Source organism: Stegodyphus dumicola, chromosome 5 (genome assembly GCF_044657685.1).
Source record: "Stegodyphus dumicola isolate Sdum_Otavi_A_Nest chromosome 5, ASM4465768v1".
Taxonomy (NCBI): Eukaryota; Metazoa; Arthropoda; class Arachnida; order Araneae; family Eresidae; genus Stegodyphus; species Stegodyphus dumicola.
Window position 1 is genome coordinate 59986979 of NC_140772.1, and position 19867 is coordinate 60006845.

Here is a 19867-nt window from a genome sequence, read left to right on the forward strand (position 1 = left end):
TGCAAAATATTAAATAAATTACAAAACTTACAAGGAAGAAAACCTCATTATAGGTAATAAATAATAAAAATAAGTAGAAAGAAGGTTAAAACAACTATGTAGAAAAGTACGAAGAGATACGTAGGGGAGTCAACTGAAAACCATAAAAGTAGAAATAAAAATCAGCATATGGCGCCAGTGAGCCTTAAGTTGGCATGCCTGTTTGCGATAGTATGCCGGATGTCTGCTAGGTGACAGCAGCCGGCAGATGCACAAACACCGGCGCAACAACAGTTCCAAAATGGCAGCCCCACTAACCACATGCACCAGCGAGGAGCAGCGTTCTGTGATTCGGTTTTTGCGAAGTGAAGGTGTGAAACCGATTGACATTTTTAGGCGAATGAAGGTTCAATATGGAGATGCGTGTTTGTCACAGCCACAAATCTATGAATGGTGCCGGAAATTTGCAAATGATGTTACGTCCGTGGCCGATGCTCCACGCCCCGGCCAGGCTCGGCGCGTAGTGACTCCAGAGACCATTTCAGCCGTTGAAGCCATCGTTTTGGAAAACCGCCGTGTGACAATAGACGAAATTGCAGCATGTGTACACATGAGTCATGGATCAGCACATCATATTGTGCATGATGTTCTCCAGTTTCATAAGGTGTCTGCAAGATGGGTGCCCCGACAACTGACGCCTGAACTGAAACAGCGACGTGTTGATGCGTGCGAAGACCTTTTGTGGCGTGCTGAACGTGACGGTAATACCTTCCTGTCACGAATCGTCACTGGTGACGAAACATGGGTGCATTACCATCAGCCTGAAACAAAGCGAGCGAGCAAGCAGTGGCGCCACTCCTCATCACCGAAACCCAAAAAGTTTCGGACACAGCCATCTGCAGCGAAGGTTATGCTGACCCTCTTTTGGGACGAAAAGGGCATCATCTAGGAACACTACACGCCACGAGGAACCTCTGTGACGAGTGCTACGTACTCAGACCTCCTAAAAATCATCTCCGGCCTGCCATCAAAACGAAACGACGTGGGTTGCTGTCAGCAGGTGTGCTGCTGCAACACGACAACGCACGGCCCCATACGGCGAGTGCAACGGTTGCGACCATCACAGACCTGAAATTTGAATACCTCCCACATCCCCCTTACTCGCCAGACCTCGCACCGAGTGATTTGCATCTGTTTGGTCCGCTCAAAGAAGCAATGGGCGGCAGGAAGTTCCACTCCGATGAAGAGGTACGCAACGCGGTGCACGAGTGGTTGCGCCGTCGCCCAAAAGACTTTTTCTCTGCAGGTATTCAGGCTCTTCCGAAGCGCTGACGGACTTGCATTGAACGAGGAGGGGACTACGTTGAAAAGTGATTTACTTCTGTACCCTGTGTGACCAATAAATAATATTAAATAAATAATTATGGTTTTCATTTGACTCCCCTATTTATGCAAAGCAAATATACAGATGTAAAAACTATCCACCACATTAAAAGAAGAAGGAGCTAAAACGAACGAAAAATCGTCTATAGAAATATATAGGAAGATGTCATGGTTCTGTCAACACTCGAAACAAAACTTGACGTGTTAATAAATAACATTTCAACTATTTTATACCAAGAAGGAAGAAATATTTTGCTACAATTTAAGCAAATTGAAAACATAACAATTTAGAACTCGCTTGTTTCTTCCACTTAGAAATATTTTAATTAATTTTTCTCATATAAGCCTCACATATTTTACAATTAATACATATAATAAGAAGGAAAAAGAAGAAGAGATGAAACCTGTAATATTTTTCTCTGTTCAAACAAAGAAGTTGCTGAAAGCATATGTTAAAACATTTTCTTCTTTTGAGGTGAGACAGGCTTAACTTTTTTAAGAACATTATTAAAAAATACCTTGAAAAAATTCAAAGTATGTTGTAAAACATTCCGTAAAAGATCTATGCAGAAATATTGTAAGAAACAAAATGCAGTGTCCACCTGTTCGTAAAAATTAGTACTTGTTCTTTTCACATATCCTCCATTTGCGTACATGGTAAGTTAAAAATGGTTACATGTTTGATCTCATCATGTGATGGCTGTATTATGATTACAGGAAATGTAATTGCGTCTCTTTGAAAAGACAGTTCTTCAAACAGAAGAACAGTGACGAAAACTGCCTACCGGATTCTCTCTATTTATTCCTTTCTTCCGAATGTTTTTTGGTTAATGATAGACTTTTAATGAGGTTTCTGGATATTCCCCATTATAAGAAGTCGTTTTCTATGTTTTTCAAGGATGGTGTAGCGAATTACACGATAAAACATGGTAACGTGGTGGATGATCAGAGTATTTGATATATAACATTTGGACAGTGAAAAATATTTCATTTTTATTTCCATCAGTTACAAAATCATTTCCAAGAAATCCCAAGAATTAATCTAATAGTTAGGTTTTCCACTAATTATTAGGATTATTAGGATAATTATTCTCTCTAATAATTATTATCATAATAATTCTCGAGTGCAAATCTTCCTTTTCATTTATTCTTTGGGGCTAGTTCTGTGCACGCAATAACTGGTTGGCCATATATCTTCTTATGTGAAATACCTTTAGTGCAAGAAAACTATTAAGACCTTTCTAAACAAAGGGCATATGCGTCAAAACTGACTTATTTAACCATTTATCCAGGGAGGAAAACAATTCCTGAACTTGTTGTTCATATGCAAGTAGCGGTATTTTGGGCTGCCTTTATAAAAATAATATATCGCAGGTATAGTGCGTGTGCGATTATGGCAAAGCCTTGAGGACTATATGCCTAAAGGGAGGGACGCCTTCGTGGAAGACTTTCTAAGAAAACTGGCTCTTATACACGTTACACATGGGGGAAACCACGAAAACGCCCATGCAGCCAGCCCGCTTGCGGGATTCGAACCTCGGATCGAATTATCAGTGTCCAGCGACTTTAACGCTCGGCCGCGCAGGTATAGTGAAACTAGGTTATCTTGCTCGAGAGAGCAACTGAATGTAAAAGAAACCTCTCTGTCTCAGAACAGCGCTACTGAATTTTTAAAAATTTAAGGTATTTTAGGCACGTCCAGCTTGCTGTGATGGAATGATTCAGTTTGAAACTAGATTGTTCAGTTTAGAACTAAGAGATCAGTTTAAAGCTTGATTGGTAAATCCACACATTTTATAGGAATATTGGTTTAAATATTTTTCGAAGTTGATAAAATCTCAGAAATTCTTGAAAATTATATGTCTATCTGCTTTTCCACTCAGCTGTGGGAAAATGGTATCTGAGATTTGAGTTTAATTTGTGCGATCTGTCCAAAGTTTTATAGTTATGCCCACAGAAAACACTAGCTGAAACAATCCTCTGATTGAGCTTCCCTTTCTGATCGTCATGGATCAGAAATGAAATGAAGTATATCTGGACACAATTATCCTAAGATAGAATTCTTTTAATAAGTGGAATATAATGATTCAGAAATGTTTCGTAGCTATGCAAATTATTGAATATATTAGAATGGCAACAACAAACTTCATCATGTTTTAGCCCTTCACATCTTGCCAATTTCATGGCTGTATGATCATTTTGGTATGTAGTTGCATTATGGAACTGTAATTTGTTGCTGCGTGTTCAAATGCGATCTTGCCTAATGACATAAGTCTCTTATTTCGAATGACAAAATAAAATTTCAAGTTTAACAAACAAGTCACCGTTTTCTTGCACAGAGCGCGGCAGTCTTTGTTTATTTCAAATGTGTAGCCATATTTTTAACTCCACCTCAGGAGGTGCAATACCGAACATTATCGGCGCGCATAACATGTTCAAGAATTTCTCAGTCACTAGAGAAAGTTAATTTATAATTCTAATAACGTAACTGTGATTGAATACATTCTTTATTTAATAAATCAGATGAAAATCCCGAACAATAAAAAGTTTCACTTTAAGAAATTTTCGGAAAATGATAAATTTTAATATGAAATGCAGCGACTGTTTAGAAAGATTCTGTGGGAAAAAAATAAAGCATTACAAATAAATTATTTGCCTACAATTCATCATCTGTAATGTAAGACACCATTTGATATAACTAAATAATAGTCTTCTTTAAAAAAGGATTTATATAGTCAATAAGAGTTTCGAATTCGATGTTTACTGCAGTTTTTTTACAAAAGAGAAATATTCTTATTCCGTAAGAATGAAAATGTCCGAAAATCATGAACTGACATTTTTAAATGCAAAATTAATATTATTTTTAATAAAGGAAAAACCGCCAAGTATTGCATTTATTGCACGAAAGAAGGACTGTCTAAGAACTGTATGTCCTTTTACGAATATTTCAACTGCTAAATCTCTGATCTCAAAACAAAACCATCGATTCAAAAAACAATCGCAATGTCTCTATATATTTCTGTGTCCATAAACACAAATTTAAGTCTTAAAAATATGTTAGAAGCTATAAAATTCGCCGATGTTTTCTAAGCATATTATGGAACACAGAAAAATTCTAGAACAAGTTATGAAAATCTTTTAACCAGAAACAAATAAAAATACGTAGTATCCTTTTATGAAACATAGATTTATTTATGGGACTGCAGGAAAAAAATCATTTTACTGTCTCAAGAAAGGAGATAAAAACCAACGAGCTTAGTTTCTAGACTTCAAAGAAAGTTTCGGTAAAGGATTTACGGTTGAAACTAGTTTCTCGTTCAAAAAACATTAAAGAAGAGTAGCAAAATGTACTGAAATCAGTGCTTTGTAGTATTAATTGTAAAATATTATTTCAGTTTCTAAAGAAGAAAATTCATCTCCTTATTCATAATGCTTTAACAAAACAACTCTATTATGTTAAAACTACTAGCTATAACTTCAAATCTATCGCTAATGCTTTTGTGTTCAAAAGGTCTGCGATAACGTTATGACACATACATGAAGCCTGAAATACTAGAATTTGGATTACAGAGGACATTAGAACTGCATTTTAGAGAAGAAACTATGAAGTGACATCATCATAAAAAGAAAAAAAGAAAGCGTAATTCGTGTTATTCTAGTAACGCTATGATAACCTTGATATACTATATCTATGTAAAACTAAGTAATTAATTTCATATTAGCGTAAAATGTATAGATAAAATTATAATGACCTTATATTTTTAAACATTATGAAACCCGCCGTAACTAGTAAACATCATTTTTATATTCCAGTCAATACAAATTTTTAAGCGCTGTGTTTTTCAAGTCCTCCAGAGTCCAGGTTTAGAAACTGGAGTTCCCCTTTTACAAAATATTTCCCTTAAAAATTTTAATTAAGTAAGAAACTTAAAACAAAACAATGTAAAATCTGATCTGCTGAATTTAAAGTTTTCAAACGAGTTGAACATTTGTAGAATTTATAACTAGAAACGTAATATTGCACTTTTTTATCCCCGCCAAAATTCTATTATTATAACTTTTTGTTTGCATAACATTGGCATCTGGTTTTATGAATATATACTCTTTTGAAATAGGAATTGGTATAGAAAGTTAAACAACTAATTAAAAAGCATTATGGTGCACTTTTTATTTGTTTAAAATTGAAGTTTATCTCCATAGAAATGAACGCTCACTCGACATTTTCCGGACAAGCTATGGAAAGGAAGAAACAAGAAATAATTTAGTTTACTCGAAAGCTAAGCTGCGGGGAGTCGAATGCGCGCGCACAATGCGCGGGACACTCCTTTCGGTGTCTTCGGAATCAACAGCGCTCGTGGATCATTCAGGAAGAAACTCGTGCTCCTTACACTTTGTAGGGAAGAATCGCTGAAGCATAGAGCTAAGCATACCGATTTGCAAGGTGAACCACTGCGGGTTTTTACGGTTTAAGCCCGAAATCTTGAAGAGTGAACGAGTAATCTGGGCTAAAAGACTATTATTCTAATGGTTAGATGTGGCTCCACGATACTGAAGATAATTTTGATACTTTTCTTACCAGCTGGATTTGGAGCTCCAACAGGTAAGGACTTTTTGCCAGTTTCTTTTGGGGCTCCTTGTACATTGTTCTGAAATTATAATTTTTAAAATTAATTGAAAGTAATATAAATGGTTCTTGTTGTTAATAAGATTATGATTATTTTATTATAATTAATTCCCTGTAGTTCTAAAAAACTATCTTGTCGGAGATCAGTTTCGAACGAAATTTCTGACAGAAAAATTGAAAACAAATTATCGCATTTCATCTTAAATGATTTTCTTTACAGGTAAAGAAGGCCATAAATTATTCAAGTAATTCATGCATTTAAAACTTGCAATTCCTTGAAATCTTCTCAAAATTAAAATTTTTGGTGAAGTATTTTGAAGTTGATGGCTTTTTGAATATTTGTTCTTAAAATACGTAAGCTTTTACATCTTTCGAGAACGTTTCGGGTATAAAAAAAATCTGAAATCTTGACTCTCTGATTTTATATTGCGCCCCAAAGGGCTTTTTGTTTTATTTACATGCACATACACGTTTTGAGAGCATTTAGCCTAACGACTTTTTAGACTAAAAATATTTAAAAACAGCATATCTTTAAAATTTCCGATGGACTGTCTGGTGCGCTGGAAATAATGTTTTATGCCTCATAGTCTTGCCATTAATCGCTTAGAAATTTGTTGAGTATTTTTAATCAAAAATTTGATAAAAGTTTACAAAACATGGAAGCAGATAATAAAATAAATTTGAAATTCAAAATTCGGGCTTCCAATGCCCATATTCGGAAGCAGGACTACGTTATTCAAAATTTGATGGCTCTAGATACCGTTGATTTTTCACAGTGCGAGAAATTTACATACATTCATGGAGATATTTCATTATTTAATTTCTTTAAGTATAATAGAGGGCGATAATGCTAGGTGGCAGCAATTTGAAAAACGATTCAACGCTTTTAGTGATTCGACGTAAAATGCCGTTTCGAGACTTAAAACCGTCCTTGGCTAACGTCCATTTGGGCTGAAAGAACTGCAGAGTAAGATTTTAAAAATGAATTATTCATTAATTTGGTGTTAAATCCTAAAGCTCCAGGAACAGATATAAAATTTAGAAATATTTTTCTCCTGTTTTATTAAAAGTGTTACATATTGAAATCTACCGATAAAAGAAATCAGTAGTTATCCGTAAGAAATAATTTTAAGAAAGCGATTTAATTAGAAACCATACGTTTATGAATAATATAATAATTCAGAAGCAAAAAAAAAAAAAAAAAAAAACTCCGTAACATACTGAAATAATTTAAAGTCGCCGATGACTCCCATTTTATTTTAATGTAGTTTTGCTTTATTTTAATTATTTATTTTAATTTCATTTTAACTCGAAGAACGAGTTTCGGAAGCAGCTCATAAATACTAATTTGATTAATAAAAAAATTTAAATTAAGATATTGTTTGTTGAACTTACCAGAAGATAAAAAGCGCAGTCCTTTCTAATACGTAATTAAATGAGTGTATTTTCAGTTTCAACTAAGATTAAATAGTCAGTTTAATAAGACTGCAACACAGTAATCATTATCATTTTTTCAAATAAAACATTTATTTTAAAATTCATTTTCGGTAGACGGTGTTATTTGTACTGTATTCGGGTTCACCTGTACTGAATTTGGTCTTGTTTGTCCTATACTTTACTACTAATATTAATTTCATCTGATGTCTTTTCTTTTAAGTAATGCGACAAATAAATTTTCTAACATTCTTGTTTTTGTTATAGCCACAAAAAATTTCTCTGGGGTAGTTTCTGTTCAGCTGAATAACATTTGATGGGTCCAAAGTTTAAGATACAGAAATATATGTAATAAGTCTTTACAAAAAGAAATTAAAAAAGATCAACAAGGAAGGTCTTCCAACTTAAAACTTTTATACTTTCTGAAAGAAATTTGCATGAATTTACGGTACTTTTCCGTTTCGCCGGCGCAAAACTCGCCAAGCAGACTTTGTTGGCGACAACATACAGTATGCACATAAAAAATTTTAACAAATGTTACTTCTAAGAATTTATTACTTTAAAGGTATATACATTTTAATATGGTTTAAAATTTTGTAAAAAGCCAATAAATAAAGGCAATAAATTCGTAAAAAAACATTAATTTAAGAATTTACTATGCTATCATGGTTCAACATCCTGATTCACCGGTTCGTATCACGTGACCCCAAGTGATCTCATTTCACGTAAGCTACTTTACAAAAATATAATTCTCTCAGTAATTATCTACATTAATTTCAAGTTAAATCTTAATTTGGAATACAAGTTTAAATGCAAGAATTATTTTAATTCGTAAGAATAGCTTACTCAGTACTTTACTTCCCTAGTGCATTCTCATTAGAATTGATGAATTTAACCCTTAATTTTGCCTTTTCTATATTTTCGCCTTCGGGTGAGCGGTGTGATTACATCCTAATTGACTTAATTACCGCTAATGGTCTTAGGGCATAAAGTTTAATTTTCTTTGTAACTATTCTATGTAATTGTTTGCCAGTATTGAAAGAAACAATCAATCTGGTAAGAAATGGCTGCGACTTGTTTTGAAAATGAGGCGTTAAAGGTTACCAGCGAAGATATTCCGTTTGGCATCAGTTCTACCATTATTGGCGACTTTATCGTTTGCGCCGGCAAAACGGAAAAGTACCGAATTTACTCATCAAACAGAGTATAACAGTAAGCAGAAAAGCATAACAATAAAAAAAGAAAGCTACTAGTATTAAATAAACGAGCAATTAAAATCTGTGGAATTTAAGGAGATTTGGCGGTACAGCCCTATTTAGGGACACTCAAAATTTTCAATAAGCAGGTTTGAAAATTTCCGAAATCGCCAAGTCATCGATTCACACAACAGAAATGAATGAAAAGATAAAAACTGAAAGAAACTTAAATTTTGGTTGTCAGTATACAGTAACGTAAAATGAAAGGTTAAATAGAATTGATGGAAACTCAATTTTTGAAAAATTATGTCAAAATATAAGAAATACTAAAAGTATTTTATTGTAAAAATATTTTTTGTAAGTAAGTATTTTATTGTAATAAAATGACTAGAGTATGTAATGTCTCATACTCTAGTCATTTTAGCGCAATACAAACAATACATACTTTCCGGATAACAGATACGCTGATTAAGGTTTGAATGTGCAGCACATATAAAGTGCAGTAAAAAAGATTAAACCAGTAATCTGTTTTAAGCCAAGAGCAACTAGGAAACCGAATCGAATTACAAGAATTTCAAATTGTAACGCAAACGGTGAACGAGCGGTAAAATTGCTGAACACAGTTAGTTCGACGTGGGTTCATATCAGCCTGAACGGATTAGCACTATAAGGGTTCTCGTCGTTTCTCACAATTACGTTTATGTGTTACAACGTTTTCCCTATAATCCCATAGCTGAATACTGGTAGTTCAACCTGGCTGGGTGCGTATTCGATTTCTTAGTTTTTCCCCCCATGTGTAACGCGAACACAATAGCTTTCCTTAGAAAGCCCTGAATAAAGGTATGGTTTAGAATTAAAAGTCTAAATCAAAATCTTCTTAGGTTTTAGATTGGTCAAGTTGATTGCAAGTTAAAATAAAGGTATGTGCAGCTTACAAAAATAGGTGCACTCAAAGGTGATGAGAGGGGGAAAGACAGCAACTAACATTTAATATATTCAAGTTAATATAATAAGGCGCAAGCAATTTGATTATAATTTCCCTCAAAGAAACAGCCTGCAGTGTTTTGCAAATCGAATGTAATGCGAATTTTCCCTTGATCTAATGACATTAAAGAAAGAATTTTTATTCGTCTGCCGGGAGCAGTGTATTTGCTAGATTTAATTTTGGTCCTACTAGTCAAAAAGACTGAAGTTCGTGCACAGGTTGACGTTGACTTAATTCACTATTCGGTATTTACAGAAAATCCCGTCGACCACAAGAGACGGCGCCAATCACGCCAACCCCCCCCAAAAGTTATATTTTTATTTTTTTTCAAATTTATCATATTATTTATTTATATTTCATTTTTCATTAAAAATTTCCATTATTTTTTATTAAGGAGATATACTGTAAAATTTCTGCTAGGTTTTAATTTTTGCGAGAAAATATGTCTCGCGAAATACTAGACTTAACGTTGCAGCACCATTGATTCTCAGTTTTTAAATAAAGCGCCATTTCGTGGCCATTAACACATTTTTTTTGAGGCCGGTAAGATTCCATAACTTTGGAAATATTCAACAGCATGCTCTTCTGTAGTAGGCAGGTCCCAAATTTTAATAATTTGTTTTCGAAAATGTGCGATAAAGGGAAAAAAGGAGTCTTTACCCGAGAAGAATAACTAACACGTGTAATCAAGGTTACACCAAACCCAGCGTGTTTGAAGAAAACTTTTCCCAATTTGGCAAAAACTGGATTTTCCGTAAGTACCCACTATTATACTAAAAGTTTCAAGTGTAAACAAATGGGGCATCCTTAGGCTTAGTACGACTTAAACTTTTATATTGTTGAAAATTGTACAACTATCGCATGCAGATTAATTAAAAGCATGAAAACTTTAACCGGAACATAAAACAACATAATTCAATCGCTTTTAAGCAAAAAAAAATTTCTAAATTTGTCAACATATAAGAACAAAAACTGAGATTATCGAGCCGGGCAACAGATTAGGGTAACATATTTACATATACAGTGAATTAGAAACCTTTGAGATTTTCATTTGAACGCAATGTATAATGTGCAATTGCTAAGTATGATGAAGTATGCAAATTTTTTTATGACGTGGGTTACAAGTGATTAGATTGCTAGTATAAATAAGGAGTAAGAGTGCTTTTTACGATGAATGAAGTAAAATGGAAAAACGACAGATCTTTCAACCATTTGAAAAAGGGCTTATTGTTGGTGCCCTTTAGCAGGGGCATCAATTCGAAGACGGGAAATCTCACTAGGTTCTCAAAAGCGGTCATATCAAAGGTTTTCAGAAGTTGGAATCAGAACCCACAGTCCTTCTCTAGAAGACGTAACTGCCGTTCTAGCACAGGTTTCAAAGAGAGCGATCGGCGTCGTCTCCAACGAATTGTACGTCAGAACAGGGACTCTTCTGTCTGTGCTTCTACTGAGACGGATAGTCAACCAAGGCTCTTCCCAAGAGATTTCATTTCGAACCATGGACAGAGTATTGCAGAGAATAAGAATGCACAGTCGGGTGCCTGTGAGAAAACGACTCATTTTTGCCCGACATGTAGAAATTCGTTTGCGATGGTGTCTGGAAAGAAGACACTGGATTGAAACGGGTAATGTGGTTGGATAAATGACGCTACAAATTTTGCATTGATGGAAGACGCCGAATTTGGCGAGAACCTCATGAAGCCATGAATCCATCTAGCCTTACTCGCACTGTGTAAGGGTCTGGTAGAAGTATCATGATACGGGACGTGTTCCGCTGGCATGGAAGTGGTGCCGTGGTATTCCCCGAGGGTAGCAAACAGCCATGAGATAGCTAGATACTGCAGATCAAGTGCACCCTGCAGTGTTGCATTTTTCCCTGATGGCGACGGTTACTTCATGGACGATGATGCAATTATATATCGTACCAGAAGTGTTCAAAATTGGTTCGCTGAACATCAGTATGACTTCCAACACCTTCCCTGGTCACTACATAGCCCAGATCGTAAACCCGTAGAAAATGCGTGGGATATGGTGGAAAGACGCATCCGACAGCATTCTCCTCTTCTATGTAATTTACAAGATCTATAAAGTTGCACAGCCAATCCATGGTAAATAAATGCACTCCAGAAGCATGTAACTCAACAGATATGTATTGGCATTTTTTCAATCTATGTTTTTATATGTACTTTCCATGTATATTTTACCGTCAATCTATTTTTCATGTGAGTTAACTTTTCACATATCACAACGGTCAGATTAATTTTTTCGTGAATTAGCAAGTCTTCCAGCATTAATTTTGGCAGTTTTTTCGCGTGTTTACAGTTTTTTCCAGTTTTTCCAGGCAAATTTCTTCTTAGTTTTTATTTTTGTAATACTGCGTTAAATATTTCGTGGAGCTACAGCTCCTGGTAACTTTTTAGCAAGATCGCTGCAATGTTTCTACTTACTACTATTATTTTATATTAGAGAGATATATATCTTACTGATATATATATATATATATATATATATTTATAAACGTTTGCAACCAAAAATAGAGATACACATCTACATGTTATAGTAGTTCCACATACAAAATTTCAACGTTCTGAGGCTATTCGTTTTTAATTTATGCGAGTTATATACATACATATATGTAGGTACGTTCATACAGACGCCACGAAAAAAATCTCTTCTGAATGCATTTTAAACATTTTTATAATTCGTTTGGGGGAAAGAGAGTCTTTTATTCTGTCCTTACATACGGATGTCACGCAAAAACATCGTTAAATTGCATTCGATAGCTGTCAAAATGGATATGTTCGTTGAAATATGGTACCCGGAATTTTTCGTGATTACAATACTTCATTTACTTTGTACAAGGAAGTAAAAAAGCACATTTAATTTACGTTAAGAGTACATATTAATACAGTGGGATACAATTAACACTGATTATTAATATCCAATACGATACAAATATAAGATGTATGTGTCAACTATTAGCAGTATGGAAATACATAAATACAATAAATTTTATAGTACAGGAGTATATCAATTGAAGTTAAAATAAAAGGATATATTATCACTAGTAAAAATACAAGAATAACACTGCTGTCTTAAATATGTACTTGGAAATAGGAAATATCTTGAACATGTAAGTTAGCAAAATTATTACTTTAATAAAATATACTAATACAATTAATACTAAATAGAAACATTTACCAGTGGCAAGAAGAGTTCTAGTTACAGTTATAGAGCTCTGTTACTATTTTCTGTATCTGATTCTGGGAAAGTATTGAAAAAACTTCGCATGTCGCTCTAGTATTAGTAACAGCAATCGATCTGGTGTACAGAATGTGTTCGAGAAGTATCTATCATAAACTCAAACGATGAACAATGCTGTTGTTTGACAATGCAATGAACTCCTTTAATTAATTGCTAGGAGCTTGTATACAGTGTCTTTATCAAACTCAAAAGTTTATGCGCCTTCAGGTCCCTTGCGGCATTCTTTCTTACGCTTTCAAGTGTGACCGTGCTTTACATTTAGAAAAGGAAATCGGGCCCCACACCTGGATTATCCAAGACGTAACGTCCCATTGTCACCCAAAGTAAATTAATTCCATTTAATTACTTTAAAACATCATCTGTAGAGTTACTTAGGAATATAAAGATTTCACAAAATTAAAACACACATTGCACAACATCTGTGTCCCTGTGGAAATTCAGAGGACTGCAAAGGATGAACTAAATTTTATCTTTGTACTTCCAGACACGAATTTAGAATTGTTGTTGCTTCCCTAGCGAACTTGAGGTATTAAAATCAACGCTGTATTTTTCAGATTACACTTTTGAGACTTATTTCTAAACTAATATTCACCTAGAAAGAACTTCAAAAACACATTACAGTTTATGCGATTCCGAATCCACTGTTAGATTATTACATACCAATAAAAGAGTTTTTATCTCTGAAAACTGAACTTCCATATGTTTTCGAATTTAAAATGAAAACTTGTGTTTCTCAAACAGAAATTACTTATAGATTGCTGAATCCGGCTAAGCATTTTACGAATATTCTTTCGCTCTCCTTAAAAAAAGTCGTCTAATCCTTTTTTAAAACATTTCCTTCCTTGATCATGAAGGTGGAAGGACATTCAAGAATAGGATAGATATACAGCTAGCTAAAAGTTCAATTTACATTTTCATACTTAAAATGAACTGAGAAATTTATTGTATTAAAAATTATTCAATCCCCATATTTGGATGTATGATAATTTTCGATGCTGTAATTTCATTAATGTCAATATGAAATATTTGTTATATTAAAGCTTATATGTCCCAAACTTTTATTTATTGACTTACATTTATTTTAGGGTAATAGTTCACAGACGAAATATAAAGAAATAAAACAAATATTTCACAAGAATAGTAGGTGTACTACTAATAAAATAATTGTTTAGTGGTAAACGAAATAAATCAGATGTAGTTCGGTTGTAAATTAGAGCATCATTTGCGTCTTTCAGTTGAAGTTATAAGGCCAACTTAAGAAATAAGGCAAGACAAATTTCTGTAAACTACCAAAGCGGTTTTTTTTAAAGTAGTTCTGAAAATAACATACATTCACACGTGTGAATGTGAAATGTTCATGAAAACAGTTGTACCTATAATCACGTTAAGTCAAAATATAGAAATAAAACAAAATATTATTTGCAGTTTTTTTAGCCCTTTTTTCACTACTTTACTTACTAAAAAACGGTTTTTGCTGACATTAAATTTAAAGACAATTTTTTATGTATACCTATTTTAGTTTCAAAAGCGATGTTAGTTACATTTTTCTCTGGAATTTTAAGCGAAATTTTTATTCTTTATTTCTTATTTCCCCAGCATAAAGTAGCTCGACTCAAAAGTAAGTTTGCAAGGACTATCGCTTCATCAGCAAAATGTATAGGGATGTAAGTCGCTGTGCACTTTGATCGGTATCCCTATTTTTTTACTAAGTAGTCACCATAATGACTGAAGATTCAAGAAGGGAACAGCTGTGCATTTTATTATGGAGGCACCTTTATAGGCGGCCACTGTTGCCTCCTATAAAGAGGCAGATAATTTATATCTAAGCTTTTTCCGGCATTCGAACCCGGAGCCTTTCGGTACTGCAGACAGAGTCGCTGTCGCCCATCTGGGCGGCTAGATGAAAAACTCTCATTCAAATGAAGAAAAATTCACTTTTTAAAAGTAAAATATAAATGATAACACATTTAATAGAAGCAATGTCATGAAAATTGTTTTATTCTCGCGTCAGTTCTTTCAATCCAGGATTTTCAATCTAACTTACAAAAATTCAAGTCTTCAGGTCAGATTAATTTGTTTGCTTTACAATATTTCATGTTTTCTATTAGCATCTTTTTACCTCGAGTTTACAGAGAAGATAATATTAAAATAGTGGGGAAACTGGATAGAAGTTAAACACGTCAAAGTAAAATATAAAATTATCACAGCAACAACCTTTGTTTGGCGTAGATTTTACGAAAGACTATCGTTTTCCAAGGTCAGATACAGGTCCTTCTTCATGAAGAGAAAAGAAATCTATCAGGCTTCTTTGCTCCTGATGAGGAGGGACCAGTACCTGTTGCTCTTGAAACAGTCTTAACTAAAATATAAACCAAACGCAAGGTTACTGATGTGCTAATTTTAATGTAAAGTTAGTTGATCCATGTCCAGGACACTAAATTTTATGGCATGAGTTGCGTCCTGCAAGGAATACAACATACAGTCTGAGATATTCAGCTCGCCTTCAAGCAAGTTTGTTTTAAATACTAATATATGGTAACTTATGTTTTTGGATGCTCTCCGTACTTTTTCTCTAAAATATGTAAAAATGAAATCGTACCTTTTAATTACGTATTTGAATTATTGAAAAATCAAGCATTTCGTGTATTTACATTAAAAAAAATCTCGTTCTCTATAGTATTATGAAATTTAAGCTTGACTTCGTCAACAATGAATTTTACCAATTACGCAAAACTGTTTCAGTAATCTTAAATAAATAATCTGATAATTTTATTATTCTGTGAATTCCAATTCGATCTTTTAAGTTCATCCTGAGTTTTCAAATCCGAACATGTATTTGGATTTCCAACAGCAAGCGCCCTTAGCTCCATAATTGGTAATTCTTTTCATATTACTGAGATTTTAACCAAACTGCTGCATGTCTCAAACTGAAATGCGTTTATGCTAATAAAATGAAATAAAAAAATTAGTATAATCGGATTTTACATAACTGAATATTTTTGTACTCATCCACGCTTTAAACATTTTTATTCCTAGTCACTGTGAAACTAATAACAAAGCATGTTATCACGCTTCAGGAAGCTCATGCTCATAAATATTACATTTCATAAATGAAGTCACAAATCACAACTAACGTAACAAATCTTAGGTGAGGTGGCAAATCACAATGAAGTGAATGACATTAGCTTTCGATCAAAGCGACAGTATCCTTGTTCAGTCGTAATGGGAGCACCTAATAGATTTGTGCTGAATTCAAATGCTCATGAACTTATCCTTTCTTGATTGGTTTGAAGCTATTAATTAGATCTATTAAATGTCGAAGCTTTTGCTACAATGAACCGAGAGATGACAATGCCTGTAATTGGTGTGTTGTTTAATCCACTGTATGAAAGGGCCATTTGAGTCTCGATCATTAAAAGACTTTTGGACAATGCATATTGAAAGTAGTGTATTTTAGAAACAATTTTACACTGGATAGAAATAAAAAGGATTTTGAAACGAACAATATTGAATAAGTATCATGAATTATATTAAAGCATTGCAATAAAATGATATTTTAAAGTCACAGTTTGATTAGTGACTGACAGATCACACTAAGAGTAGAAATATACACTGAAGAGTCAAAACATTATGACCACCCCTCAAGAACGCGCTGCGCGACCTTCGACGTGTGAAACAGCTGAAACTCACCTTGGCATGGATGCTAGAAGTTCTTGGTAGATGACTGTAGACAGGTTGTACCAAATGTTTAAGCAGCGTTCACGCAAAGGTCGAGATATTCCGACATGGTGGTGTCTGAGCTTTGAGCTGCTGCCCATGACATTCTAAATATGCTCTATTGAGTTAAGATCCGACATGTCAGGTGTCCAGAACATTAATTGAAATCCATCATTATGCTCCTCTAACCACTCCAACACAATTCGGGCCTTGTAACATGGGACATTGTCCTGCTGGAAAATTCCATTTTCAGTTGAGAAGACAGGCACCATATATGGATGCAGCTAATCCGCAGTTATGTTCAGATAGTTCGCAGCTTTCATGGTCTGTTCTATCGCAAATAAGGGTCCCAAAAGCACCCATGAGAACGTCTGCCAAAGCATAATACCGTCTCCACCAGCCTGTGTATGACCTGCTGTACAAGATGGTAGCAACTGTTCGCCTGGAAGAGGGCGTACTATCGACTACATGACTATCGACGTGATGAATGAAAAATCGTGATTTATCTGACCAGGCAATTGTCTTATCCATGATACAGTATCGGAAACAGATGAGCAGTGACAGTTATGGACTTCATAACATCCCATGGTTTGACGATAGTTAATTCAGCTGACAGTCCTCCAACTTTCTAGACCACACAGGCAGACGGCGAGCCAGATATTACACTAGCAACCTCCATGGTGGAATTCCATGTTAGAGCCCGGACGGAGTCTAGTTCACGCTCTTACGCACAGTTTTCAAGGCTGCAGCTATTCAAATGAAAGAGGCATTAGGAATGATATTCAGTAAAAACCGTGCAGCCTACAAGCGGAAGATTTCAAAGGCTAAACTGAAATGTTGGCAGAAATATTGGACAAACGTGACTGAAAAATTTGGTACACTTTTCAAAGTTGCTCATGGAAAGGCCTTCAAACCTACCAGTCTACGTCAATCTGTCAACACTGGCTCATAAATTGTGAAACATACTGGAAACGATTTTCAATCATGATGATCCCCATAAAGACACAACTGTGCAGATGGAAATATGAGCTAGTATTGAAGAATATTTATACTTCGTGTATTGCCGATTCTGAGCCTTTTCCAACAAGATAGAAACTGAATGACTTAATCAAAAAGCTTAGTCCAAGTAAAGCCGCAGGTCCAGGTGGGCTTGATAACGGTATTCTCAGAGCTATACATAACACGCATCCAGGAATTCCGTTCTCGTATTTACACGATTATTGACTTGCATTTTAAGGTAATAGTTCACAGACGAAGATAAACAGAAAACATTTCACAAGAATAGTGGGTATACTACTAATAAAATAAAATAATTGTTTAGTGGTAAACATAATAAATCAGATGTAGTTCGGTTGTAAATTCAAGCATCATGTGCGTATTTCAGGTAAAGTTCTGCTTCAGTCTCTTATTACAAGTCCTACATCTATACATTATTATTATTTTAAATGTAACGATATTCCTTTTGGCAACAGTAACAATAGTAATTAGAAACGTTTAAAATATTTTTAACATTGCTTCCATGTTCGGATGGGATTGAACTAAACTATTACCGTGAATTACTTTTTAGAATTCTAAGCTTTAAAAAATATTGCTTTAACACCTGGAATTATGGAAACAGGTTGATTTTAAACCATGGATATTTCTTACTGAATAGCTGCAGTATTTATATCATTTGGACAATTAATAGCTAAATTATAAACTGATGTCTTTAAATTACCTACATAAATCTCGTAACACTAGTTTTCCTCATCATCATTTCAATTAAGAGATTCAAACATCTAATATTTCTTTAATTTTTTACTATTAGAAACGCTTTAATGAAGAATTTGTTACCTTATTAATTGATCTTGGCAATCTAATGCACTAACATTCCCCCCCAATTCTATTGATATATTTAGTTCTAAACAACTATAACTTCATAAATATTTTCTCTCATTTCCTCTAAAGAAAGATATAATACCTCTATTAAACGGCCAGCTTAATAGATAGTTATAGTTTATAACTATAAGGCTTCATTTTCTCTATTTCTTGCATTAGTAAATTCCACGCAAATAACATACATGTAAATTTTAAATTTGGTTTGCTTCAAAATGCTGTTTTTACCTCCTTGCATCACTTGATACCATATCTTTGGTCTTATCACTAGATATCAAACGTTTTAATAACCGATGTATTTCGGTTATTTGTTGATTCAGTTCTTTGACAGCATCTGTGTTTGATGCCCATCTCATATCGATGTGAGCCTACCAGCGGCCGAGCGGTAAAGTCGCTAAACACTGGTAGTTCGGTCCGAGGTTCGAATCCCGCGAACGGGCTGGCTGCATGGGTGTTTTCGTGGTTTTCCCCATGTGTAACGTGTATACGAGCCAGTTTCCCTTAGAAAGTCCTCCACGAAGGCATCCCTCCTCTTAGGCAGATAGCCCTCGAGGCTTTGCCATAATCACACACACCACACCACCATATGGATGTGATATTTTAATGTTTCATTTTAAAGACATAAGTGCATCCCGTTTACTCGGTGAAGATGTAAAAAAATTAGATTCTCTGAACATCTCCAAAAATATATTAACATATTTTAATTAGAAGCCACAATATGCAAAGATGTGGATCAGTATGGCTGGACTGTAAAAAACAGTTCAGTGGAATGAACTTTACATCTTCATCTTTTTCATCAACTTTAATTTACGTCAACATTTCAATATTTTAAATTAAACGTTTAACTTTCATTTTTAGGAGATATTATTGACAGCGAAAATTCTTCTCAGCAAATTATAAATAATAAGCTCTATACTCCAGATTTTTCCGTTAATGCTCGTGTTGACATGTAGCCGAGTAGATAACACGAACAAATTTTCTTGTGACGATTCAGAGCGAAAGGGTTGGCTGCTTATAACTTTCGAATTTTGCCAAAAAGAGAAGACATTTCTTTTGGAATGTCGTCCACGAAAGAATTCTACCTAAAGCACGTGTTTTACTATGAACAATTAATCAACGAAGTTGCAAACCTTTGTAAGAGAAATGAATATTTAATGTAAGTAAATTCATTTTATTTATTAATTGAATTATGCTGTTCAAGTAGGCCTTATGATTTAGTTCTGTTGCAACAAACTGTAGGCAACTACATCGCCGTCCATACTCAGTTAGTGGAATATTTATTTTGGCGAAGTAAGAGCAATAAGTGCTACAATTCAAATTACAGGAAGATAGTGTAGAATTACTAATGCTGGAAGCTAGGTGCTTTTTAGGTAAATTTAGTCTAGGAAGTTCATTACAATAAGCTTAAAT

At 34.3% G+C, this 19867-nt stretch overlaps 1 protein-coding gene across 4 annotated transcripts in view; it reads left to right on the forward strand.

The window, feature by feature from the left end:
- The first annotated feature begins 5720 nt into the window (after nucleotides 1-5720).
- Nucleotides 5721-19867, forward strand: part of Hasp (Hig-anchoring scaffold protein) — an 818047-nt gene continuing 803900 nt past the window's right edge. For 3 of the 4 annotated variants that reach the window (XM_085816685.1, XM_085816688.1, XM_085816687.1), the window contains exon 1: nucleotides 5721-5962. In XM_085816685.1, coding sequence (XP_085672811.1) covers nucleotides 5887-5962 — 76 coding nt within the window. In that variant the 5' untranslated portion in view covers nucleotides 5721-5886. The remainder of the gene's footprint in view (nucleotides 5963-19867) is intronic. The other variant, XM_085816686.1, reaches the window with a different exon arrangement.